A 27,336-nucleotide genomic window follows, 5' to 3' on the forward strand; every position below is an offset into this window, starting at 1 on the left:
AACCATACTTGCTCGGTGACGGAGGGAGAGGAACCATGGGGGTTAAAAATATTATTAAAAAAACGAAAATTAAAATGTTTTAGTTATAATGTTAGGGTTTAATACCAATAGATATTCATTTTTTAAATTATTTACTAAAATAGGTTGTTTCTAAAAATAATAACGGGTATGGACCAAAAATCTAAAAACGCGTTGATGTGGACACGTTTTCAAGTGATAACCTAGAAAAACGCTTCCATATCAGTGTTTTTTCCTTGTGTCAGGCAAAAGTGCGCTCATGTGGACATGTTTTTGGCTGTGTAATCCCCACTGAATTTGTTTTTCTTGAACTTATCGATGTTATTCGGGATTTGGATTTGTTCATTGTTCATCGTTGAATCACCATTTGAAGCATTGTAACACTTTAGATATTGCATGTCATTGATGCCATTCTTGCTCTCTATTTGTTGAACCTTTCCTTCCCTACATGATTTGGATTTAAAATTTTCTATGGAATTGTTCTGAGAAGAATAAGGGAATTGAATTTTGAATACCTTTGTTCTTTTTACGGGAGCATTTAACTTTTATTTTTCATTTTTAGTTTTTATTTGACTAGAGCCGTGTGATCTAATATGCCTAATAAAATGAGTGGATTTTTGTGGTTTGGAGCCTTGTGTGTACGGAGTTAAGTTAAATTATAGTTTTAGTCCCTTTTATTATATCAAATTTTGAAATTTTAATATATATTTTTAATTTGGTATGATATTATTAGTAAGTTCAAATTGATATGATCATTGTTTACTATCACTTTTTTTATAAAGTTATCTTAAGCATTTTATTAAAATATATTTTTTATTACTTAAAAATAATTAACTAAATTTTCAAGTGCTTTTGGTTGTGGCTGAATAAAAAAAATCATGTGTCTAATTATGAAAATTTTCTATTTATTATGTTAAAAAGCAAAATTCATCTTATCAAAATAATTTTTAGAACACATCACGTTAAATTTATTTTTCAAAACTCATATTGTCAAAAATATTTTTTCCAGAATAATACTTAGCAATTAAAAAAAGTAAACCCTAAAACTCTAAACAATTGAAAACCTAACACCCTAATTTAAATTTTACTAAACCCTAACCATACCTAAAACTCTAAACATAAAACCTAATTTACAAATAACCCAATGAAGATTACACGGTCAAAAATAAATCCATGTCAACGCACTTTTACCTGACACAATAAAAAAATGTTGACAAAGAAACGTTTTTTTAGTTTATCCTTAAAAATACATCTACGTCAACGCATTTTTAAATTTTTGATCATACTCATTATTATTTTTAAAAAGTGCCTATATCTATAAATAATTTTAGAAATGGAACTTTATTGGTACCAAAACCCAAGTCGGAGTGGTAAATATTTCATTATGCCAAAAAAAAAAAAATCAGATCGACTCCAAATAAACTCCATCACTCCCTGTTATTAAAAGGAAAAAGAAGCTGTAAACTGCGTTTTGCTTGTTAGTAAAGTGAAGTAGTCAACCCTAGGTCTGCGTCTTCCTTGGAGACGCCTCATTCAGATTCTGGCAATAGCATACTAGAAGATACAGAAATTTCCAAAACCCCAACTACTTAAAGCGATACTACTCTTGAGTCGGGTGCTGATTAGAGATGAGTGGAGCAGAAAAGGTTGTGTGCGTAACTGGAGCGTCTGGTTACGTAGCTTCGTGGCTCGTTAAGCTCTTATTACAACGCGGCTACACTGTTAAAGCCACTGTTCGTGACCCAAGTCTGTAATTTTCTCTTTTTCTTTTACAGGAAAGAAATTTTCCTGCCCCTCCGTTTCAGTTTGACCACAAAATGGTATGTTTGAACATGCAACAGATGATCCAAAAAAGACACAGCACTTGCTTGCCCTTGATGGGGCTAAGGAAAGGCTTCATTTGTTGAAAGCAGAGTTGTTGGAGGAAGGATGCTTTGACTCTATAGTGGATGGATGCCACGGTGTTTTCCATACAGCCTCCCCTGTCATCTTTTCAGCTGCCGACCCACAGGTCTATCCTTCCATTTGTAATGTCTTTGATTTTCTTTTGTATTGCACTTAGTTGAACCGCTAGGATGTGGGACTGGGAACCTAGTTAAGGGGGCAAAAGACCACTAAGATTGTTTTCAAACTGTTGTGGGAAAGGATCAAAGGCTAAAAAATAGAAGCTAAATTTCACTTATATATACAATTTTGGGGGCAAGCATGCACATTTCAATTGCAGGCTAATTGAACTTTGGGCTCCAACACAACTACTATAGATTTATGTTCTAATGATGATGAGTTATTGTATTGTAAGCTGTATGGTTGCATTATATGTGATTTGACCCTCTCTCGTAAGATAATGGCCAGGCCACCCTGTTTAACTTATTGTCATTGAATTTTATGCAAATTTTATCTTTCCCATTTTCAGGCAGAAATAATTGATCCAGCAATTAAGGGTACGCTTAATGTTCTTAAATCATGTGCAAAAGTTCCGTCCATCAAGAGAGTTGTCATGACAGCTTCTGTCGCCTCAGTTCTGTACAATGGAAAACCTTTGACTCCCGATGTGGTGGTCGATGAGACTTGGTTTTCAGATGCACGTTTTTGCAAGGAGAATAAGGTAACTTTTTATAATATGTCTTGGAAATGAGTTTTTGTTGTTGTTGTTGTTTATAGTGTCATAGCTAATATAGTAGCATATATGCTTCTCGAAATTCCATGAGTGACCAGTAATCTCAGTTATACCCTCTTCTTTAATTAATCTATGTATAAAAAATGTTAATAGAGGTGAGGGTTCTAACTAAATTGCACTTTGATCAAAAGTCCTTGTAAATCTTATGCTGTCAAAGTTATGTCAAGTCTGATTTTTATCGCCTTTCATCTAAAGGGTTCTATATTTTATCTTTTCTCAACCTTATGTGCTACTGGAATAGGTTTATTAGTTTATGATAAATCAACATTCTCAAATGACTAAAGAAAGTATACATAATGTCAAAGTACTTACTTCTTGATCTTTGGTTTTTCCAGCTTTGGTACATGGCCTCTAAAACTTTAGCTGAGGAAGCTGCTTGGAGGTTTGCAGAAGACAATATGATCAACTTGGTTGTACTTAATCCAGGATTCGTGATTGGTCCTCTTTTACAGCCAGCTCTAAATAGCACTTCAGATATTATTCTAGCCCTCACAAAAGGTAACTTTTTTTAACCTATTGAGGATGATGTACCTAAATATTCTTTCTCATTTTAATTGTTTGGAAGAAAAGTTCTTCATCTGTTTCATTTTTGTTCCAAAAACATTTTAAATCTTTTGAATTCAGGAGAATACACTACTCCTGGTTTTAGGTTTGTTGATGTTCGAGATGTTGCATATGCACATATTCAAGCATTTGAGATCCCTTCAGCTACTGGCAGATATTGCCTAGTCCAGAGACATGCACAGTTTCCGGAAATTCTGAAGACCTTGAATGAACTTTATCCTACTTTGGGCCTTAAAGAAAAGTAAGCAATTGGATTATCTTGCTATTTAGTATCACTCTTTGCAAGTTGCCAAATGCAACTTATTATTCTTTCACTGGATTCTTGTGTTCCATCGTTGTTTCACTCGACTGTCCTCACTTGGTAGAATGGTAAGAGAGTCTGGGGTAGTTGGATTATGTTAGTTGGCTCTGATGCAAAAACCACTCAATCTAGGTCATAGGGAACTTTTAGACTGTACTCAATTGCAAAGCAATGGCGTGAAATTTACATGAATGAACTGCTGCCTGCATTTTAGAAGGTTAGAGGGCTAAAAAGAGTCTCATCATGTATTCATATGGATTAGAATTGACATTGTTGGGAAGTTGTTTAGCAATAAAGTTCTTTTAGAGTGTAAATTAGCGCTTTTCTTTTTTCTATTAAACTTTTAATTGGATAGGATTATGATCACTCGTTCCACAGCAAGTAAAGTTTCAAAAGCCCCCATTGCATGCATGATTGAGACTTGAGATCTTACTTCTCTACCTAAAATTGTGATGTATTGTTTAATTAACAACAGGTGTGAAGATCATGAGAAGCCTCTTGAGCGTGTTTTCCAGATATCCCAGGAGAAATCAAAAAGTTTGGGTCTCAGCTTCATTCCTTGGGAGGTGAGTCTGAGGGAAACTATTGAAAGCTTTAAGGAGAAAGGCTTCTTAAGCATCTGAAGAAGTGTTGGTTTTAATGTTCCATCTCGTTGGAACATGTTATTATTTCCAGTATGTACCTGTGACCATCTGCCACTGCCGCCCCCAGGACTGTATTTCAAGCATTTGGGTCTTGGTTGATAATGTTAGGTTTGCTGTCTAGAAGTGAATAATTAATTATATTGACTATTAATATGGCAAGTCAAATTGTTAAATGCTTTAATTAACTTCTGAAGATAACCACGTGTTATAATAAAAGTAATATTTGCTTGAAGCATGGTTGATTAATTATATAAAAATAATAAATAATACAGGTACTCCGAATAAAAACTCAGCTTCAGGTTGCTGCAAATAAAAATAATAAGAATAGAGAGATCTGAATGAGTTATCTGACTTTGGAGAAACAAAAATGGAATCAAAATGAAAGAGTTGTTTGATAACATTTATGGTAAAATGATAAAAGGGAAGGACTTTGTGCCTAAATCTATGGAGTAATGTAGCCAGAAATGATTTTCTAAGATGTGAGGTTTTTTGACGATTAAAGAAAGCATCTAAAAGTGTAAAACCAACAAAATAGAAATGAGTAGTTTTTATGGGACATAAATCAAGTTTTCAAAACTTGGTGATATTAATTATGAAAATATATAATATTTTTTATGGTGAATATAGTCACTTTTAGATGTCTTATTAATCTAGCAGTTAATGAATCATTATATGGTAAAATTTGACATGTGTTTAATAGTTGTTAATTATTGCTTTTATATGAATCACTATATGGTCAAATTTATATGAAAACCCCAAAAATTTTAAAATGTTGGAAGCATAATGAAAATTCTCGAGAAAATAATTTAATACACTTGCATAAATATTCATAATGATGAAAACAATCTGGATGTATGTGGTATAACCGACTTAGTTAATAATAATTTCAATCCTCAATTTTTACCAAGTAGTTTAGGTTTCATTAAGGGCAAGATTTTGGTACGTTTTGGCTATTTTGGTGTGTTTTAACCTGTTTCGACCAATACTGGCTTATATCAATGCTTAACGACTCGTACATTTGGTAAAAAAAAAATTGTCATAATCAAAGTATCCACCACTTGTAGCAGTGACTAATCCCTCACCACAGACGCTATCCAAAGAGAAAAACAGTCAACCATAAAATGTGTCCTATGAGGTGGGATCCAACCCCTGACCACATGGTTAAAGAATGACGTGAATTTTTTTTGATACTTTAAACTTAACTTTTTAGTTTTTGTTAAATCTTAATCAATTTTTTATAGTTACATTTAAAATTAAAATATAATTATCAAATTAAATTATTAAACCAATTAATAATTTTAAAGCTTATATTTGCATATAAATATATTTATGTGGATGCAATTGAGATAAATTTACATTTATATTTAATATATAATTTAGTAAGAAATTAACATTAGACAATAAATATACATGTAAAAAATTAAAAATATCGATAAATCTGAAATGTTACACTAAAACACATTGGTATTGGTATGTACTAATATCAGGACTAGAACAGTGCACTCATCAATACAGTATTATAGTTACAATTCATACAGTATTATAGTTACAAAGCTTATTTTAAGATTTTGGGTAGTCTAACATTGTTACTGAGTTACTGAAAATTTATTGTAATGATTTCACAACATTATTTTCTCCAAGAATCACAAATACTCTAAAACTGCAAAATATATGAAATTAAAATAATTTTTTGTTAAGGAGGAAGTTTAGAAACAAATAATATCAACAAAGCACATTTTAATTGATCTCTTTATTGTAGATCTGGTGGCTAAAGACTTACAAAATAAAACTTTTAAAGAATAAGTATACGAAATGTGTCTTAGTTGTATTGATAGATGATATCTTATGGTAACGTGACACTTTATCTAAATTATCGTGTTTCTAATATAAAATTAACGTTTTTTTTTATTGTGTGCATGTAATTTATATGAAATTATTTAAAACAAGAAATCTTTATAAGATATTTTGTGATGGTGATGTGGTATATATGTTACTTAATGAAGAGAAATAGAAAAATAAAAGGTAAATCTAATCTTCTTTCAAAAATGAATTTAGACTACATTATCTTCTTAATACAAACAAGTCTTTGTATTTATAGTAATAGAATTAGTTGCTTACTCTAACTATCTGCTAACAACCTTAGCTACTACTAACTGCCTCTCTAATTGATTCATTAACATTTACCCATCTTCCTCACCCGAAGAAAATTCCTGAAACGAGTGACTTGATCAGACGCAGGAACTTCACCAACTTGAATTGAACCATCAACAACCCTCTCATGAACAAAAAATAAATCTAACTCCACATGTTTAAATTTGGAGTGTAAGACGGGATTGGCAGCAACAGCAACTGCACTGGAACTATCACACCAAATATTAGGTGTAGTAGCAGACTTAACATGTAATTCTTGAAGCAACGATGATAACCATAGGTTATCACTGGTGACAGCAGCAAGACTTCGATATTCAGCTTCAGCTGAGGATCTAGAAACCACTGGTTGTTTCTTAGATGACCATGACACTTGATTCGAACCAAAGAATACACAATATCCTGATGTGGAGCGACGATCATCGAAGTTCAACCCCCAATTAGCATCGGCATACCCAACCAGGGACAGTTCTTTGGACGGACGAAAAACTACCCCAAAATCAAGAGTACCAGACAAATATCGTAAGATTCTTTTAAGAGCAACCAGATGAACCGTAATGGGGCTATGCATGAACTGACAAACCCTGTTTACTGCATACGCAATATCAGGCCTAGTAAGAACAATATACTGTAATGCACCAGCAAGACTCCTATACTCCGTTAGATCTGATAAAAGATCACCGTCATCTTTAGAAAGATTCGACGAACTATTCATTGGCGTATGAACACTTTTAGCAGTGGACATACCACTTCGCGCAATAATATCACGAATATATTTCTTTTGACACAGATGAAGACATCCAGAGGAAGACCAAGTGGCCTCAATCCCAAGGAAATAATGAAAAGCACCCATATCTTTCAACGAGAACTCATCATTTAACAACTGCACAAACCAGTCAATAGAATGAGGTGAATTACCAGTCACGATAATGTCGTCCACATATATAAGAACGTATAGTGTGGAATCAGGTCAGACACGAATAAACAATGAAGCATCCGATTTTGACCCAACAAAGCCAATGGTCGCAAGAAAGGCCTTCAGCTTCACAAACCATGCCCGAGGAGCCTGACGAAAACCATACAAAGCCTTTCTTAGGCGACACACCAGAGGCTTCCCATCAAAACTTAACTGAACATAACCTGGAGGTTGTTGCATGAATACCTCACTATCAATATCGCCGTTGAGAAACGCATTATTCACATCAACCTGACGAAGAGGCCAGCCTCTAGAGACAGCAATCGACAAAATGACCCTGATTGTGGCAGGTTTCACTACTGGACTGAACATTTCCTGAAAATCACAACTCGAAACTTGAGAACAACCTTTTGCTACGAGACGCGCTTTATGACGAATAGGGGTGAGCATTCGATCGAATCGAATCGAAAATTTTTGAGTTAATCGAGTTTTTGAATCTCGTTTTATCATCCTAACTTTATTTGAAGTTTTCTCGAATCGAGTCGAGTGAGATGGAATCCGAATCGAATCGAATCGAATATATTTGTTCGAGTTAAATTTTAAAAAATAATTTTGGGTCCTTGTAACCATTGTCACCCATCGTAATAAAATTTGACCACCTTAATCAATTTTTTTATTAACTTTCATCACCTCATAATTTATTTATTAATTTTTTATATACTGGTTAGCTTCTTTGCTTGCTTAGTTGTTTCAATTATCTTGATTCTTGTCACTATGTATTTTGGAATTAAAAATATATTAAATGTAAAAATATGAATTTTTAATAAAAGTTATTTTAAAAATAAAATGTGAAATTGATATCAATATAAAATTTTAACATGAATATTTTATGGCATAATTAATAATTCAATTTTAATATAAATAGTCAAGATGACTAAACAATTCAATAATATAAATAATATAAAATGTGAAATTTAATTTAATAATATAAATAGTAGATATAAATAAAATTATTACTATTTATGCTTAGTGCTTTTTTTTTGGATAATTTTGATTTTTTCTTTGAGAGTAAATGGTGAGAAGTAAAAGTTTAGGAGGAAAATAAAAAGTTTTGGAGAATAAAAGTTTGAGGGAAAGTAAATAGGGGGAGTAAAATTTTGGAGGGAAAATATTAAAAAAAAATTGGAGGGGTGAGGGTTTAGGGTAGATGGGAGGTGGGATGGAAAGAGAATAAAATTTTTAGGGGAAAAGTGGGAGGGAGTAAAAATTTTGGGGGAAAATAAAAGGTTTTGAGGGTTTTTGGGAGTAAAATTTTGAGAAAAAGTAAATGAGAGAGTAAAATTTTGGTGGGAAATGGATTTTGGGTAGATTGGGGGGTTGGGAGGGGAGGGGAGTAAAAGTTTTGAGGGAAAGTGGGAAGAACTAAAAATTTTGAGAGAAAAATAAAAAGGTTTGGGAGTTTAGGGTAAAAATGTAAAATATTATAGTTTGATATTCGAATTATTCGTGTTATTCGAATTCGAAAACTCAACTTGATACGAACTCGAAATTCGAAAAAAAAATTCGAGTTGATTCGATTAACTCGAATAACTCGATTCGTTTAACTCGAAATTCGAATTTTTTTCAATTTTTTCGAGTCGAATCGAGTTTTGCTCACCCCTAATGACGAACAACAGTACCATCCGGATTCCGTTTGACTTTGAATAACCACTTACACCCAATAATTTTATGATTTGACGGTAGAGGGACAAGGTCCCAGGTGGCATTGCGAATCAGCGCATTATACTCAGCCTGAGCTGCAACCTGCCACTCAGGGCGAGCACAAGCCTCCTCAATCGTAGATGGTTCCACAACTTCAGCAGTCATGACCTTTGGCTTGAAAATACCAGCCTTTGATCGAGTTGTCATTGGATGAACATTCGTATTAGGCACACAAATCTCTGGTCCTGTAGGATCAGACGGAACTCCAACAACTGGCGTAAGAGACTGAACACCTGGAGATTCAGTATTTGAGGAGTTAAAACTAGCATGTATTGAATTACCAGCATCTCTATTTTGAGGAACCGAAGTCCTATCCGAGGAACTGAAACATGCACGAACAGGCAACACGTCCTCCGAAAAAGAAGAAACAGGTTTGACTATTGGAATGCATGTGAGTACAGTTACTACCGTACGACCAGATCCCAAGAGAGATGACGGAGACAGAAAATGCAACTCATCAAACTCCACATGACGAGAAATTATAAGCTTCCCATTAGGCAGAAGACACTGATAACCATTGTGACGGGAACTATACCCCAGAAAAGTGCAAGGCTATGATAAAAAATCTACCTTGTGTCGCTGAAATGGTCGCAAATACGGATAACAACAACATCCAAAAACACGTAAATGATCATAATTGGGATCACGCTCGTAAAGAGCTTTAAACGGAGATTGGCCATCTAGTACTGGTGTGGGAAGGCGATTAACCAGGTGAACGGCACACGTAAACGTAAAAGCCCAGAATGCCATAGAAAGACCCGCTTGAGCCAAAAGAGTAATTCTCATATCCACAATGTGACGATGTTTACGCTCAGCGACACCATTTTGTTCAGACGTATGCGGACATGTTAGGAGATGAACGATACCTTAAGAAGCCAGAACTGAAGTAAACACTTGAAACTCACCACCCTAGTCACTCTGAAACTGTTTGATAGATTTACCAAACTGAGTCTGAATCAATTTCTGAAATTGACCAAAGCAATCCACAGCCTGAGACTTTTGGCGAATCAAATATACCCAAGTGAACCTTGTATACATATCGATAAACGACACATAATACCAGTTGTTAACGGAAGCAACAGAAGCAAGACCCCAGAGATTAGAAACAACCAAAGAAAACGGATCAGTATATTCAATAACTGAAACAGAAAACGGTAACTTATGAAACTTTCCTTTTTTACAAGTAGTACAAATACTATCAATAGAACTTTTATTAAAATTGATATGACAGTTATTGAGAACAGTCTTGACAACAGATGAAGACGGATGTTCAAGACGCTTATGCCATAACCAAAAGACCTCACTGCTTTCAGCACTAGTCCGAAGTTCAACTTGAGCCGTAGACGGAACAGGCGTGTCGGATAGAGAGAAATAATATAGCCCATTATGAATACGGCCCGTCAGCAAAACCTCATGTGTCACGCTGTCCTTAATAATACAATAAGTGGGATGAAACTCAAAAAATACACCATTATCAGTAGCAAATTGAGACACCGACAATAAATTTTTTCGAATGGCCAGAACACACAAAACATTAGATAATCGAAGTAACCTAGAATGCGTAGACAACACACCTTGACCAATTGACGAAATTACAGAAGGCGTACCATCACCCATTAAAAGAGAGGACTTACCTGAGTACGGGGTCGCATTATTCAGCGTTGAAGAATCCCGACAAATATGGTTACTGGCACCAGAATCAGGGTCCCAAGAGGTGCCAACTGGCCCAGGAACTGGTGAGTCAGTGTCATCACCAGTAATCTCATGTGGCGTGGAGTTTATATGCGAGCCGGAAATAGAAGGATCACAATAATCAGAGGCATGAATGTCACCTAATCGAGGGAGCCCAACGCACGAATTTGTTCCCAAAAACATGTGAGTCCGCGGTTTAGTACGCCATGGGACTCCTACAGGGCTGAACTCTTGACAAGGTGACCTAAAATTAGCAGTCGAATCAACCTGCACATTGTTAGTGACGGGCTAATGGGCCATTGTAGGAGCGGAGGGCCCATTACCATAAGGAGGCCCAAAATCACAATGTACATCATTATTATTTCCTAAACCATACGGCCCAGAGTTGGGACCAAACGAGGATGGCCCATTAGTTTGCGGCCTAAACTCATGGTGAGTGGAATTTGGACCAAAACCATGACCAGCCCACCAATTTTGACCATAAGGCATAGTTGGATTAGCACACCAATTTTGACCGTCCTTATGCACGGTTTGACCATAAAAAGAAACCCTTGGTCGAGTGTTTTGCTGTGGAGGCCAACCATGAGAACCACACTCATCCGGATTTGTCACCGGAGCGCTGAACGGAGACATTTCATCACGGTGGTAACGATAGAAGCAGCATTGGGTGATGTGGCCAAAACGAGAGCAGATCTGAAATTGAAGCCGTTGCCGAAAAGTTCTGCCACGACCACGCGAGATTGGCCAACCACCATGCGACGAACCTTCAATTGCCGACGGTGTAGAGTTTTCCACCAGATTTGAGGCAAACAGAATTTTCTGAACCGTCTGAATGTTCCGATTCTCACACTCGATTAGAGCATCCACCAAACTCTGAAACGGCAGAGGAGACGACGAAGGAGAAGCAGATGAGACGACACCTTCAAACTCATACGGAAGACCTGTAAGAAGCACAGTCGTTTGCTCCGTCACTGAAATGAAAGATCCAGATGCTTCTAGAAGAGCACAGAGACTTTTCAACTTTGCCACGTACTTTCTGATCATTAGATTCCCCTTATTGATTGAGTGAAGTTCATGACGCAACCTTGACTGTTTCAGATCTGTATCGGCCGTAATCATCGCCAAAGTTGTAGTCCAAACATCAGAGGCCGATTGTACATCCATAAAAAAAGACAAAATTGTCGAGCTTATGGTGGAAAGAAGCCACGAGGTAAGGAGATTATCCTGTTGTTGATACGCCGACGCCGCCAGATTAAGCTCAAGAGTACCATCCTGTGCTTGTACAAATCTCGACGGCACAGTAACAGAACCATCAAGAAAACCATATAAACCATAACCATTAACAATGAACCGAACCTGTTGCTTCCACTAAAGGAAGGTGCCTTCATCGAGCTTGACAACGTCATGCCGAGGAAAGGAATTAACAACACGATCAGCAGTAAAAATAGTGCCATGAGGTTCGACAGAGTCTAATGCAGCAGAGTGTGTGGTTGCCATAACCGAGGATCAGCTAGCGACTGATACCATGAAGAGAAATAGGAAAAATAAAAGGTAAATCTAATCTTCTTTCAGAAATGAATTTAGACTACATTATCTTCTTAATACAAACAAGTCATTGTATTTATAGTAATAGAATTAGCTGTTTACTCTAACTATCTGCTAACAACCTTAGCTACTACTAACTGCCTCTCTAACTGATTCATTAACACTTAAAGATCTATTATATTGATTGTAATGTTGTAGTACATAGAATGGCATATCACGATGTGATATGTATGTTACTAACTTGCATTTGTAATTCACTATAATGAATATTATATTTTATTACGTGAGCTCTACATTTGTGCTATTAAAGATTATATTTTATCGCATTTGTTCAAATAGAAAATGTAAGATTTTAGCTCAAATTTATGGCCTAATGAAGTTTCAAATCAAGTGGTCTAATTTAAAGTGGTTAAATTATTTACTTTAATAGAAATTAAATTTTATCTGTTAATTTGGTTACTTGATGGGTGTCTTGAAATAAATGTTGATTATTATAAATTGATTCTACATCTACTTATTAGAGTTGCACATAAAAATAAAAAACTAATAGAAAGTTTATAACCTCCATCATTAGGATTTTTGTAACAAAAGAAAAATGTCAAGAGTAAGAATTTGGTTTATTGTGTTGCTTTTCTTCGTGAAATCTAAATATCTAATGATGGACTTGAATTCTACATTAGGTAATTCTCTATATTCATGTAAATCATATTATTTTGAAGATTCTATAATTATTGTTTATACCATCTTAAGTTTACACGTGTAATTCTGTCCACCATTGATAGTCTCCTTGCATCCCATCCGTTAAGTTTACACGTTTCAGTCACTTAATTTTAAAAAGTTACAAAATTGTAATATCCTAAAAATTACTATTGTAATACCCCGAAAATTACTACAGTAAGAAAGTAGGTATCCTTGATATAGCAAAATAAGGAAATAAATTGACAAAAAGGGAAATTTTGAGTTATGGCTACATTGGGAAGTATATTATGATATATTAATTCAAGAAAGGATTAAATCGCAAAAGTGAGAAAAGTTTTGTTGGTCAAGAGTAAATACTCAAAAATAAAGTGTAAATATGAAAAATTTAAAGGACCAATAGTGCAAATATTTTAAGGGTGGAATAATCTAGAAACTAAGGAAAATGGATGAATTAGGACCAAATTGAAAAAGGTTAAGAATTTTGAGGGCTAAATCACAATTTTACCAAATTAAGTGATGACTCAATGATGAAATTTTAAATATTATAAAGGGTAAAATGGTCAATTAAAGAGAGAAATCTAGAAGGCAATGATGATATTGGTGATATTTTAGATTATTTAATTAAATAAATATTAGTTTATTGATATTTTAATGAGATATTTTATTATTTTATTATTATTGTATTTAATATATAAGGAGAGAAAGATGAAGAATTATCATCATCTTTCTCATGAACCAATGTGAGAAGAAGAAGAAAGAAAGAATTTTTTTCTTTACAATTTGGTCCTTTCACCAAATATTCACCATTTTCACTTAGAAATCAAAAGAATTTTCATATCCATCAAGAGGAAAGATAACAAGGAGACTATAAGGAGCTAGAATATCAAGTTAGATTCAAGAAATAGAAGCTGGAGGATAGAGAAAATCAAGTTAAAGTTTGAAACTAATAGGACAAGGTAAGAATATCAAGATTTCAATATATTTTAAGTTTGATATTATTGAAAAGTATGGAAATAATATTATAGTAGATTTTTCTTATATAAGGTCTTATATTCTTGATATATTAGTGAAGGAAATAAGTGAAAGTGATGGGAAATATTATAGAGAAAGGGAATAAGGGAGTTATAAATTTAGTAATCAACATTTTGCACTAAAACAGTTTTAGACAGCATCAATAGGTTAACTTTAAAAAATTACCATAAATTGTGGAAATCAAATTAGAGGATGAAAAAAATATGGAATTAAAGCTTATTGAGTCTAGTTTCTCATAGAAGAAACGGTGTAAGTAATGGAATTGTAAATCATGAGATATAATAAATTTTGTGAGACAAAGTCAGAATGAATTCGGGTTCCCCTATTCTGAATTTGGAAAATCATTAATAATTGTGGGTTAGAATTTATATGTTTAAAATTCTTAATGAGTGTATTTTCAATAGAAACAAACAGGAACACCATCTGAATCCCATACGAGAAGATAATTAATTTTTAGTGAAGAAGGGTCAAAACTGTCAGACAACAGAATATGGATGACTTCAAGGAATAAACTGTACTTATTGGCTAAACCATAAGTTCTAAAAATTTTATGATAAGAAGATATGTGAGTCTAGTTGTAGATAAGTTTAGCGGATCTTAATTTAGAGTTTCGTAGCTCAAGATATAAATAATTTATTAACTATGACTCGCGTGGATAGTTTTGATATGAACATAAGTAAAGAGTAGAATTATAGATAATATTACACATAAGCATGTTATATGCATTAAGGATGTGGAATGCAGAGGAGGAGGAGAAAATATATGATTATTCAACTAGCATGAGTTTTCATTAAAATGGTTAATTTGCATTTTTAGGTTTAGGGACTAAATTGAATAAAAGTAAAATTTTAAGGGTAAATTTGTAAAAATTTCAAAAAGTGACCAAATTGCATGAAATGAATTTTTATTATTTAAATTAATAAATTGAATGAAATATTAATTTAGATTAAAATTGGGTGGAAATTTGAGGAAAATAGAAAATTACCAAAATATCCCAATTTTGGTATTTACGCAATTTAGCCCGGTAAGTTCGTATGAACTATATTTTGTATAATTTTAATTATAGTGAATGTTATTTGGTGATGAATATTATATAAATATGTGTTTTATTATTGGAATTGAATTATTATTGGTAATATGTATAATTATTAGATGCATTGAAATGATTATCTAAGCTCGATTGGGTTGGAAGCTTTATGAGAGATATATCACACTATCCATTGGTTCTATTGGTAATTTTGGATGATTTGATTTTGGTTATAATGGCATGTATAAGTTAAATTGGCCAATGTTAGCTCATTAATGTTTTGATTTTGATTGGTTATAAATATGAATGCTTGATGAAATGAAATGTCTGTAAATTAATTTGTAAACTCCGGTAATGCTCTATAACCCTATTCTAGCGATGGATACGGGTTAGGGGTGTTACAAAAATGATCACTGAACTATTCGAAATTTTTTATTTAAGTCGTTGATTTGTTAAATTTCTTTATAAAAAGTCTGGCTAGAGCGCTCCAAGTGGCAATTCAACGGTCGATATGGTGGATCAATACCCATCAATGATTAGAAAAACTCACCTTAAGTCTAAGTCAAGCTAATGGTCAGTGCTAAAGATCGAAGAAAAAAATTGCTTAAATTTTGATTAGCAGATTCATGACTTTCAATGCTATTTCATAAAATAAAATAAAAATTGAATTGTAGAAGAAAATGGAAAAGTGAGCTTTCAATTGATGCAAGTGATGCAAATAGAGGTCATACAACAATAATTTTAATAACTTAGTGACTTAAATGAAAACTTTCATATAGTTTAGTGACTGTTTTGTAACTTTTTAAAATTAATTGACTAAAACGTAAACTTAATAATAATATGTGACATTTAGTGTAGTTTACCCAAAAAATTTTAATTTTAAGGTGTTCGAGAATGTTGCTGCAGGTGGTCTGATCTACGATCAACATGGGATGTGGATTTTTCGTTTCTCAAGGAATATTGGCCATTGCCCAATTATCGATGCTGAACCTTGGGGAGCTCCAAAAGGTCTCCAACCCGCCTGGAACCTCGGGCTAAAACGAATAATTCTTGAGCTGGATAGCATTGAAGCTATTCAAGTGATTCAAGAAAATGTAGTTGATCAACATTACTCAGCTATGACACGTACTATTAAGAACATGTTGCAAATTCCTTGAATGGTTAAAGTTACTCATACCTTCAGAGAGGGTAACAAAATAGTTGATGGATTAACAATAATCACGTTCTCAAGACTGGGTAGTAAATATTTTTTTATGCAATCATCAGATGAAATCTTACAATCAACTATTTTTCTTCACACCACGTATTGTACATATTATCAAGAAAAACCTTTGATAACATGTTAATTTATAAATTTCATTACTACTTTTTTTAAAACATTTTGTAAGTTATAAAAAATAACAAACCACGGATAATTTTATTCCCAATAGCTAGACATCTTTCCAACTCCAACATTGACATTAGTTATAATATATATTTACCCTCGTGCATCCTGCTCGCATGCTCAGTAATAAATACAATAAATAAAACAAAAATAGTTGATTTACTGTAGTATTTTTGACAACTCAATGTTTCCATTGATTCTCCAACAATCACTTGATTTCGCAACTCAATGTTCCAACAATCACCGTAGTATTTGTGACAACTCAAGGTTTCAATAATTCACCTTTTGAATTAATTCTCCAACAATCACTTGATTTCGCAACCCAACAAAAAATTAATCTCAAAATTACATATAAATTTTGTTGACACCATTTTTTTTGACGAAACAGGGTCAACTTGGGTTTTGAAAAATGAAATCAAATGTAGAAGTCGCCACCAATCTTTTTTTTGATGAGGTGTGATCGGGTCACCTCGAAAAGTGGTTGTTTTTAATAAACGATTTAATTTTTATTAAAACAACGATTTTGGTCTACGAAATTCAGAAAAACGGGTTCGGGAGTCGGTTACGCATGAGGAAGGATTAGCACCCTCGATACGCCCAAAATTGGTACCTAGTTAATTACTTAATGTCTTGGTGTCGAAAATTGAGAATTTTAAAGAATTTAAAAATACGATCCTTCTTTATGTGTATTATTTTAAAATTACTCGAATAAATCAAAATGGAAAAATGCCTTCTTATCTCGAAGTAACAAGATGTCAAATCTAGTAAGTTAGGACCCGACACCTCGTATTTTCGAGAGTAAGCTTGGATATATTTTTTGTTTAAACCTCATTTATTTTAATTTTAAAAGGGTATTCAATTACTTAGAATCAACGAGAAAAAATCGAAGCCCAGTAAGTTAGGGTACGATTTTTCGAATTTTCTAAATATAAAATATTACCTTTATTTTTGAAATTTTATGTGTTTGGAAATTTAAAAGGATATTTTGCTATTTAGGTTTAACGAGAAAATCAAAACCCAATAAGTTAGGGTACAATTTCCCGAATTTCTAAAATGCAAAATATTGCCTTATTATTGAGATATGTTACGAATTTAGGTAAAAGAATAGTGAAAGGTTAAAAACGCATTTAATTTATTAGGTTTTTAGAGAAATCATTTAATACGCAAAAGGAATTGTACATAGCTATTAATAATAATACAACATGCATTTGAAACAAAGGCCTATCATACATCGTAAAATACAAATGTTTTAATATTTAAAATTTCTAGTATCAACGTGCGTGAATAATAATAATAATGCAAATAACAATCTAACAATAGCAATAATAGCAACAAAAATGAACTAATGTATCTACATTTTAGAAACATTTTAAAATTAACAAATATAATATTAGTGAGATGACAATAATAATAGTAAAAGCAAAGCAAATAATCATAAGTATACATAAAAAGGAATAATAAATAAAACAAATAAAAGTATGAAATTAATCAAAATTAAGAAAAGTATGAGTAAACAAACAGTAATTGAAAACTTTATTGAAACCTTCTTTTAAAAAAAATATAAATAGAAATAATAATAAAATAAACAAAATGGAAAAAGATAAAAATAAAAAAATAAAAACAAGTCATGGACCGAATTGAAATCAGGCCAAAAATCGGAGTTTAAAGTGCAAACAAGTAAAACAGGTTGCTAGGGGACTGAGACAAAATGCGCTGAAAGCATGGGGGACCGACGGCACAAAATTCCCATTCACCGCAAAAACACGCGGATCCTGTGGGCTGCTGGGTCGGGTCACGGTTCTTAAGGCAAAACGACGCCGTTTTGCCACTGGTGACTTTGGCTCAAAACGACGTCGTTTAATGTTCCTATAAAGCCCAATTTTTTTCAAAATTTTTCATTTTTCCTTCTTTCTCAAAAAATAAAAAGTTGAGATACTCTCAAACTCTTAGCCCCCTCCCCGCATCCGGGCAAAGATCCGGCCGTTGACCACCGTCATAGCCGCCGGTCACCGGCGACGGCGCCGCCGTACACGGTAGCCGGAGAACCAATTTTTTTTTATTTTTAGCCCGTTTTAAACCTAGGTTTTAGATCTACAAGGCAAATGCCTGAAAAGTAAAAAAATGAAAAAGATTCGACCTTTGCCTCCCTTTTTGCCGATTCCAACGCCGGGGAAAAAGACCACCGACGGAGGAGCCACGGGCCGATTCTGGTAAGTTTGTTTTCCTTTTTATTTGTTAAAACACTTGTAAAGAAAATAAATAAATAAAAGATGAATAAAAAAAGAAAACGAAAAAAAACAATAGAATCTCAACCCTTTTTAACTTCTATTCTGTTTTTTATTTTTATATGTGCGTTTGTAAAAAAAGTTACAACGAGAACACTTTGGCTTTTATAGCCATATTACAACCGTTTGATTTCTATTTTCTTTGTCGTTTTGTTGTTTGGCTCTTGCAGGTGTCAGATGCGTTGGTGCAGACGATGGCAGAGGCGTGCGAGTAGGCCGGCGTGCGCTGGAGGCGTGGCAGACGAGGAGGCCACGCATGGAAGCTTGCGGCGCCAGGGCTTAGGGGAGGCAACTAGGGTTTGCTGAAAATCTTTAAGTTTGTGGGCTTAGGGTTTCTGATTTTTGGGCCTATTGGGTTTGGGCTTGTAGTTCTGATGGACTGTAATTTTTTTTATTTTTGGGTTGGTTGGTTTTGCTAGTGGGCCAGGCAGAAAATGGGTCTTACAAATTTTAATTATAATTTAAATATATATTTAAAATTTTAATTTTAATTTAATTATAGAAATAAATATATGTAATCATTTCATGACAATTCATCATATATGGTAAGCCATTTGAATATCAAAACTCAAATTTTGTAATCAATGGGATTGAATTTTATGACTGCATGCTGTTGGATTATTATTTGTATATATACCTCATCTAGTAAGGAACTGAGCCTTGAATTCTTGACACGATGTTGAATTCTATCACCGCATGCTATGGGATTATTATCATCATGATCAGATCTTAAATTATATAATCCTTTCATCAATTGAAAGTTTATTTTTCTATTTTTTCTATAATTTAATTTTTTTATTATTTATGAAATAGTATTAAAAGTCATGAATCTGCGAATTAAAATTTAAGCAATTTTTTCTTCGATCTTCAGCACTGGCCATTAGATTGACTTAGATTTAAGGTAAGTTCTTCTAATCATCGATGAGTATTGATCAACTATATCGATAGTTGAATTGCCCTTGAAGCGCTATAGCCAGACTTTTTATAAAGAAATTTAACAAATCAATGACTTGAATAAAAAATTTTGAATAGTTCAATGATTATTTTGTAATTTTTTAAAATAAACTTAAAAATCCTCTGATTAAAACGTTCATTAAAAAATAAAATTTAAATTCGGAAAACCTTGAATAATTTTCTTATATATACACACACACCCATATATCTCAAACGGCTTATCTCCAACATAACTAACGGCTCATTCAGATCCTAGCTAACGCCGACGCAACTACTGATTAGAGATGAATACAGCAGAGAAGGTGGTGTGTGTAACCGGAGCCTCTGGTTACGTAGCTTCATGGCTCGTTAAGCTTTTACTACAACGCGGCTACACTGTTAAAGCCACTGTTCGTGACCCAAGTCTGTAATTTTCTCTTTTTCTTTTACAAGAAAAGAAATTTCCTTGCCTCTCCGTTTCAGTTTGACATCAACATTGGTATGTTTGAATATACAACAGGTGATCCAAAAAAGACACAGCACTTGCTTGCCCTTGATGGGGCTAAGGAAAGGCTTCATTTGTTGAAGGCAGAGTTGTTGGAGGAAGGATGCTTTGACTCTATAGTGGATGGATGCCATGGTGTTTTCCATACAGCCTCCCCTGTCATCTTTTCAGCTACAGACCCACAGGTCTATCATCCCTTCCGTTTTTATTTTCTGTCCTTTTAGCTCTTAGTTGGATGCAGGAACCTAGTTAATAAAAAATATTAACTTACGAAAAAAATGATTAAAATTTGTAAAAGAAGAAAATACATTTGTTTATAATTTAAAAAATTGTTTATTTTAAGTAATTTAATTAAAGTTAAACTAAGTTGGAGAAAATATTAGATATAGATGAGTGTATAATAATACTTTATTCCCAATAAATAAATATATAAAACAACCGATTGATTCTTAGCTCGGTTGACATTGACATTATTGCTGGTGAAGTAGAACGTAAATTCGAATGTTATGAAGCACATTTATTTTCCTATTTAAGGGTTAGGATGAGATATGAATAATTTTTAGAAACTTTAAGATATAGGATTTGGTCACCCATATAGGTGTAAGGTAATTTAGTTTTATATTCTTTATTTAATATTAACCAAAACTGAAAAAAGAGTTTTTTATTAAAACAATATAAAAAATTTAATTACGAAAATGATATAAGATGTAAATTAATTACGAAAATGATATAAAAGGTATAAAATGAATTTAAATCATTTTCGAAATTAATTTTTTTATTCTTTTAATAAAAAGCCTCATAAAAAATCCTCATAATTTTCAAAAATATTTTTAGGAAAACAATTTATATGACAAAAAATGGACCTAAATGACACTTACAATATACAATTTTAGGGGAAATCATGCACGTTTCAGTGGCAGGCTAGAACTTTGGATTCCATCACAACTACAACAGTAGACTTATGCGCTACTGAAGGAAAATGAATTCATGTACTGTAGAATGATGGCCACTTTGTTTAGCTTACTGTCTCTGAATTTAATGCAAACAATTCCAACTTTTCCCATTTTCAGGCAGAACTAATTGATCCAGCAATCAAGGGTACACTGAATGTTCTTAAATCATGTGCCAAAGTTCCTTCCATCAAGAGAGTTGTCATAACAGCTTCTATCGTCTCAGTCGTATACAACGGAAAACCTTTGACTTCTGATGTGGTGGTCGATGAGACTTGGTTTTCAGATTCACGTTTTTGTGAGAAAAATAAGGTATTGATGTCCACACTAGTTCTATCCTTTTACGATGTCTTGCAAATGAGTAATTATTTACATGGTTTTTCCAGCTTTGGTATATGGCCTCAAAAACTTTAGCAGAGGAAGCTGCTTGGAGGTTTGCAGAAGAGAAGAAGATGGACTTGGTTGTACTTAATCCAGGATTTGTGGTTGGTCCTCTTTTACAGCCATCTCTAAATTACACTTCAGAGGTGGTTCTAGCCCACACAAGAGGTACTGTTTTTACCCATTATAGAGTTGTTCATCTGTGCCATTTTTGCAGTAAAAACCTTTGAAAATCTTGTGGATACAGGAGAAAACATTTTTCCTAGTTCAATCTATTGGCTTGTTGATGTTCAAGATGTTGCATATGCACATATTCAAGCATTTGAGATTCCTTCAGCTACTGGCAGATATTGCTTAGTGGAAAGAGTTGTAGAGTTTCCGGAGATTCTGAAGACCTTGAATGAGCTTTATCCTACTTTGGGCCTCGAAAGAAAGTAAGCAATTGTGCTATCTTGCTTATTTTGTACCAACAATTGTTTGATTGATGATGGAATTGGTGATAAGAGTCATAGTTTTCCTTTAATTAATGACAGATGTGAAGAACTTCACAAGCCTCTTAAGCGTACATACCAGGTGTCCCAGGAGAAAGCAAAAAGTTTGGGTCTCAGCTTCACTACTTGGGAGAGGAGTCTCCGGGAAACTGTTGAAAGCTTGAAGGAGAAAGGATTCTTAAGCATTTGAATTAATTGTTACTTCATTTTAATGCTCCATGAACATGTTATTTCTAGTTTATGTTTGCGATCGTTCGCTGCTGCCGTTTGTTGAATAATTAGCGTCTTGAGGACTTGGTTTTAAGCATTTGTGTCTTGGGTTCCGTTTTCTTATCAGCTTAAACCAACTTATATGACGTAAAGAATTTGGCCATTATATATGGTTGATAATGTCAGGTTTGCTGATTTCTAAAAGTGAATTATCATCTTGTTTTCCATTCATAGGAAAAGATAATGACTAATGCAGTCACCATTCACCAACTAGTATCTTAAAATAAAACTTGGATCATTCTGATATCTTAAACAGTGCCTTTGATTATCTTATTCTGATATCTAACAGTTCAGCTATGACTATTCTATCTACAGGGCAACTAATCCAGAAATAATTTACATGATTGTTATATGTATGCATGTATGTACCTGAATTGCCAGTAGCAGCAGCATTTGTAGTGGTAATAGTAACTATTGTCTATGGAGTGATGAAGGCCTCATCCTCCTCGGAGTGCCGGTGTTGTTGGATGACCAAGAGGGAGCCACTGAAGTTCATTTCTGAAGATGCCAGGAGATCCCCAACCAACCCAAGCTCTGGACACTCCTCCCAATCACTCATACCAATTGTCAAGGAGCTATTCTCTCTCCCTCCCTTCCCTACTATCACCAATGAATACATGTTGTCCAATATCTCTCTCAGAGCCACTAATGTCTCTGCCCCATCACTCACGTACTTCTCAATCAAACTGGCTTTACCCTGTGCCACATACCTGTTATAAAAGGAATCTACAAAGACATTGTCCATCTCGTTCTCTGTCCCAATACTCGATATTGCCATGACCACCTCCTCATCCTTGTGGGATGCATCGCTAATCCACGAATTCTGTATACTTGAATTGGCTTGTATGAAGCGGAAGACCGTCAAACTAACTTGACTATGCATCAAAATTCTCTTGCTACATGCTAAAGCCTCACGATCATCAGGGCCGCCAAAGAAGAAGGTTGCTATATTTTGCACAGAGAGAGAGCCATGTGGTTGCTGGAACCCAGTTTGTCCACGATCCAAAAATATACCGACCGAACACGGGGCATGCCGAATAACTTTTTGGTTTATAGTCCGTATGCCCTCCATGCTATTTTCCATTTTCCCGTCAACTCTTTGGTGCTTGTGAAAAGGAAGGAATATAATAGACACACGCAAGTCCACAGCACCATTGCACACATCTTGGTTTATGGTTAAAAAGGATGATACAATCTTAGCTTCATGGACCGGAATTTTGGTCTCTGAAATGAAGGAGTCGAGAGCGTTAGTGATCTGTACCACATCATTTCCACCATACTCTTCCTCGTCGCTGTACTGATCACCATCTTCCAGTTGATGGTACATCAATTTGCTTTTCTTTTTCTTGCGAAGCTCCACTAGATGTGCCACGTAAGGATTGAGAGTTGCATTAGGACAACCACTCAATGCTGAGATCAGGCTAAGATAGCCTGAAACATGGCGTGGGATGTATGCACAAGCCATCATTCGAAGCTCACTCTCTGGATTAAGTATTTCCAGTGTTGTAGGGTAATGACCACAAAACTCTCCTCTGTTCAACCAAATGGCAACCACTGGTGCTAGGATCAATGTCTTGAGAACTACTACACTCAAAAACAAATCATGAATATCATTTTCCCACAGCATCTGCAACAATTAACCACAGAATGAATGAATGCCACTAAATGCATAGCATGAACAACACTTGTATTAATGATTATAGTAAGGTGGTAGGTATTAGAGAAATAAGGAACTTTACTTTGGGTACTGGAGGAGAATTAATGATTATAAGGTCGTAGTTGCCTTTCATGTTGAGTAAGAAAGAAAGGATTAGAGACTCATTCCTTGGGATCTTGAGGTAATAACAAGCGGCAAGGGTGGCCACAATTTTAGTGCCAGCACTGAGCAGGATGATTAGGACAGTGAGAATAAGAGTTAGTTTATTAAAGATCTTACTTATATTAAACTGGAATCCGGTGTAGCCAAAGTATACGGGAAGAACGAATGTATTTACAGCGTAAGTGAGTTTATGTAGCAATGTCCGACATGTTTTGCCTTCCCTAGGGAACATGAGGCCTGCCAGGAAACAACAGGTTATAGCTGTGTAGCCAGCGGATTCCACAAGCAGTGAGATAGCCAAGAGAATAAATATGATGAGGAAAAGTTCGCTGTTAGTGAGGAATCTATTGTGGCGGTTCCTTTTGTTGAAAACGAAAGGTAGATAATTGTTGAGAAAGATAAGGAGCACGGTGACAAGAGTAGCAATGATTGCACCCACGAGTCTTATGGTGGAGGAGCAGGCGGTAAGTGTAGCGACAAATGCAACGCAAGACATTTCACTGATGAGGGAAGAATAAATTGCCAAGCGGCCTAAATCAGCATTGTCAAACTTGGATTCTGCAATCATCCGAATGACTACAGGAGACGCTGAATTTGCTAAGACTGTAAAGATAAGAAGGTAGAATGGAAAGCGGCTCTTAGTCACTGTGAAAACCTTGATAAGCAACCACAAGAGAGGTGCAGCACAGATGGAGGACAGGATTATACCCCCTCCAGCCACTATACTTACAACACGAATGTTGCGCTTTAAATATGGAATATCTGTTTCCAAGCCAATGGAGAACATGAATAGCATTCGACATAAGAATGAGAAAAACATATAGTACTCTGCAGAAGATGCCTGGATGAAGAAATCCTCAACTCTGCGTATGCGGGACAACAATGTAGGGCCTACCACAACACCAGCCTGCTTTGTACACAACAGCAACAACAACAAGACATTCATCCACATTGCTCCAACAACATTCATTATTAACATCATATATACTATGCATAATATAGAAATGATGATTAATGCTCACAAGGAGTTGTGCAAAGGGTCCAGGTTGTCCCAGGGGTTTCAATAGAATGTGAAACATATGAGAAATGACAAGAATGCAGGAGACCTGAAAGATGGTTGTGATCAAAGGGTTAAAATTGTCCACTGATCGACACGTTGCCTTTTCTGCTGCCTCCATCTTTTCCATCCTTCCTATGTTTTTTTTTTTTTATTTAAAAAAGAACAATTGATGCTGCTCTACAAACTTGAGAACAGAGCTAGGTAGGCAATTCATCAAATTCTCTGTCTTTTTTTTTTTTCTTTTCCTTCCAAGCCTCGACCTACTCCCCACCCTTCTCTCTCACAGTATCCATTGCTTTCTGATGGACGACCTTTCTTCCGGGATATTTGGTCATATAAAAGTGGAGGGATGTTCACTTTTTTTCCTTTTCATGATAAAACAACAGAACCCTTCCATTCACCTTTCTAAAATTTAGCCCATTCCATTTTTTGCGACTTATCCAAAGGATCATCAAGTTCTATGTTATCTGCCAATGCCACGCCACTTTTTTGATAGGTTCGGACCCAATCTCAAAATTAAGTTTAAAATTTTGCCTAAATTTAACTTTGATAAAAATGTTAAAATCTGGGCTCGATTTGTCCATTTAATCTTCATGACACGCTTTGTGCGTAATAATCACAGGCTTTAATCCACTATCGGTAATTCATGTTCAATCTTGATTGGAATAGTATAGAATCTAAGGTTGCAATACATCTAACAACTACGGAAACTCGAATCATAATGTATACACATTAAACAACACAAATTTTCTACACTGCTTACCTTTTAAGTTTGATGCAGTCATAAACCAACTAAAAATTTGACTAAGTCAAGTGTACCTATCAATTAATAGTATAGCTACGATGAGTAAAAATATCATTCTCACAATGACTAAAAGTATTAGTAATTACTATCTTTCTATTATTTAATCGATAAATTCGAGAGATTAACCAAAACTAAAATTAACTAAATTAATTAATTATGAACGCAATAAAGAACAAATCAAGAAAATAAATGATTAACAACCGAGAAGCAAACCAATACCTAGGAAAGAATTCACCCAGACTTCATCTGTCTCTATTAATCTAAATTACGCAATTTTTTCACTTAGTATCTTGATGTACAATATCTCTGTTTAAGAATAAGAGCAACTAACTCTAGGTTTATTAATTGAAATTTCTTTATAATTAAAACATCTATTATCGTATTAACTCGATCTATAGATTCCCCTATTAAATTTGACTTTAATCCGGTATATTTATGTCATCCTACTTTTAGAATTGCATGCAACTCCACTTAATTACACTAGATCTACTCTTAAACATTATCTATTCCTCCTCTGATTTAAGCATATCAAACATGAAATTAAGTGCACATAATTGAGAACAAGATCAAGTATTTATTGCATAAAAATAGAAATCAAATAGCAAAATCCATCCTAGGGTTTATCTCCCTAGGAATTTGGAAAATTAATTCATGCTAGCAAATAAAAACATCCAAAATACAGTATAACCATAATAAATAAACTCATAATAATCCCCAAAGAAATCAAAAGGGAATTTTCCATTTTGATGGAAATCTACTTCAGAATCATTTCCCGCAGGTTTGGAGTGTGATTCGTGATTTCCACATGGTCTGGCACAAGGCCGTGTGACATCCCGTGTGGCTCCTGAAATTTGCTCCGATTTTCCAAATTTCGTTCGTTTTCGCTCATTTTGCTTCCAAATGTTTTTCCAAGTATAAAAACATGAATTTAAAGGATTAGGAGCATAAAATTCATCATTAACATCAAATAATCACCCAAAAACGTATTAAAACGTATTAAGAATGAAGTTAAAATATGCTACCTATTAAAGTTAAACTAAAGTAACCAGTCAATTTGAGAACTACATAAACTCGAATCTTAATGTACACATTATATAGCACAAATTTTCTGCACTATCTTGAGGTTAACTAACAATAACAGTTCCAAGTGAAAGCCAATTTAGCAAATCACGTGCCAAGGTTTCGTCTTGTGGCCTCCATGATCAACAAATGATCTTTAATATCTCCCTGTAAGCTCTTTCTAGAGCTTGAAATTCTTTGAACTTTGGTTTGTCCCTGCTAAGCCTCAACCCTCGTTTTAGGATGTTGAATTACTTGATGATCCAACAACAACTTATCAGTAATACGATTGGATACGATCTTAACATGTTGTTATAATCATAAATTATACTCAAATCTACTTAATATATTATTTGAGCCCAAGAGGCCG

At 34.3% G+C, this 27,336-nt stretch overlaps 3 protein-coding genes and 1 long non-coding RNA gene across 4 annotated transcripts; 3 read left to right on the plus strand and 1 right to left on the minus strand.

Annotated features, from left to right (window-relative positions):
- The first annotated feature begins 1,414 nt into the window (after positions 1–1,414).
- Positions 1,415–4,436, plus strand: LOC105802515 (phenylacetaldehyde reductase). The gene is made up of 6 exons (XM_012634203.2): positions 1,415–1,764; positions 1,860–2,029; positions 2,432–2,623; positions 3,031–3,193; positions 3,320–3,500; positions 4,036–4,436. Exons 1-6 carry the CDS (start codon positions 1,647–1,649, stop codon positions 4,181–4,183), a joined length of 972 nt encoding a protein of 323 aa, XP_012489657.1. The 5' UTR covers positions 1,415–1,646; the 3' UTR covers positions 4,184–4,436.
- Positions 4,437–18,303: 13,867 nt separating this feature from the next.
- On the plus strand, positions 18,304–19,274 carry LOC128034888 (uncharacterized). The gene is made up of 2 exons (XR_008190973.1): positions 18,304–18,618; positions 18,864–19,274. It is a non-coding gene; the product is annotated as an uncharacterized LOC128034888 (long non-coding RNA).
- A 587-nt stretch (positions 19,275–19,861) lies between these two features.
- Positions 19,862–22,372, plus strand: LOC105802512 (phenylacetaldehyde reductase). Its single transcript, XM_012634200.2, has 6 exons — positions 19,862–20,049; positions 20,147–20,316; positions 21,202–21,393; positions 21,468–21,630; positions 21,710–21,896; positions 21,996–22,372. The coding sequence occupies exons 1-6, from the start codon at positions 19,932–19,934 to the stop codon at positions 22,141–22,143; spliced, it is 978 nt and encodes a 325-aa protein (XP_012489654.1). The 5' UTR covers positions 19,862–19,931; the 3' UTR covers positions 22,144–22,372.
- Positions 22,373–22,629: 257 nt separating this feature from the next.
- LOC105802509 (cation/H(+) antiporter 2) lies at positions 22,630–25,220 on the minus strand. Its single transcript, XM_012634196.2, has 3 exons — positions 25,065–25,220; positions 23,963–24,949; positions 22,630–23,850 (listed from the first exon to the last, which is right to left on the minus strand). The coding sequence occupies exons 1-3, from the start codon at positions 25,218–25,220 to the stop codon at positions 22,642–22,644; spliced, it is 2,352 nt and encodes a 783-aa protein (XP_012489650.2). The 3' UTR covers positions 22,630–22,641.
- Positions 25,221–27,336: the final 2,116 nt, after the last annotated feature.

The sequence above is a fragment of the Gossypium raimondii genome, chromosome 11 (assembly GCF_025698545.1).
Source record: "Gossypium raimondii isolate GPD5lz chromosome 11, ASM2569854v1, whole genome shotgun sequence".
Classification (NCBI taxonomy): domain Eukaryota; kingdom Viridiplantae; phylum Streptophyta; class Magnoliopsida; order Malvales; family Malvaceae; genus Gossypium; species Gossypium raimondii.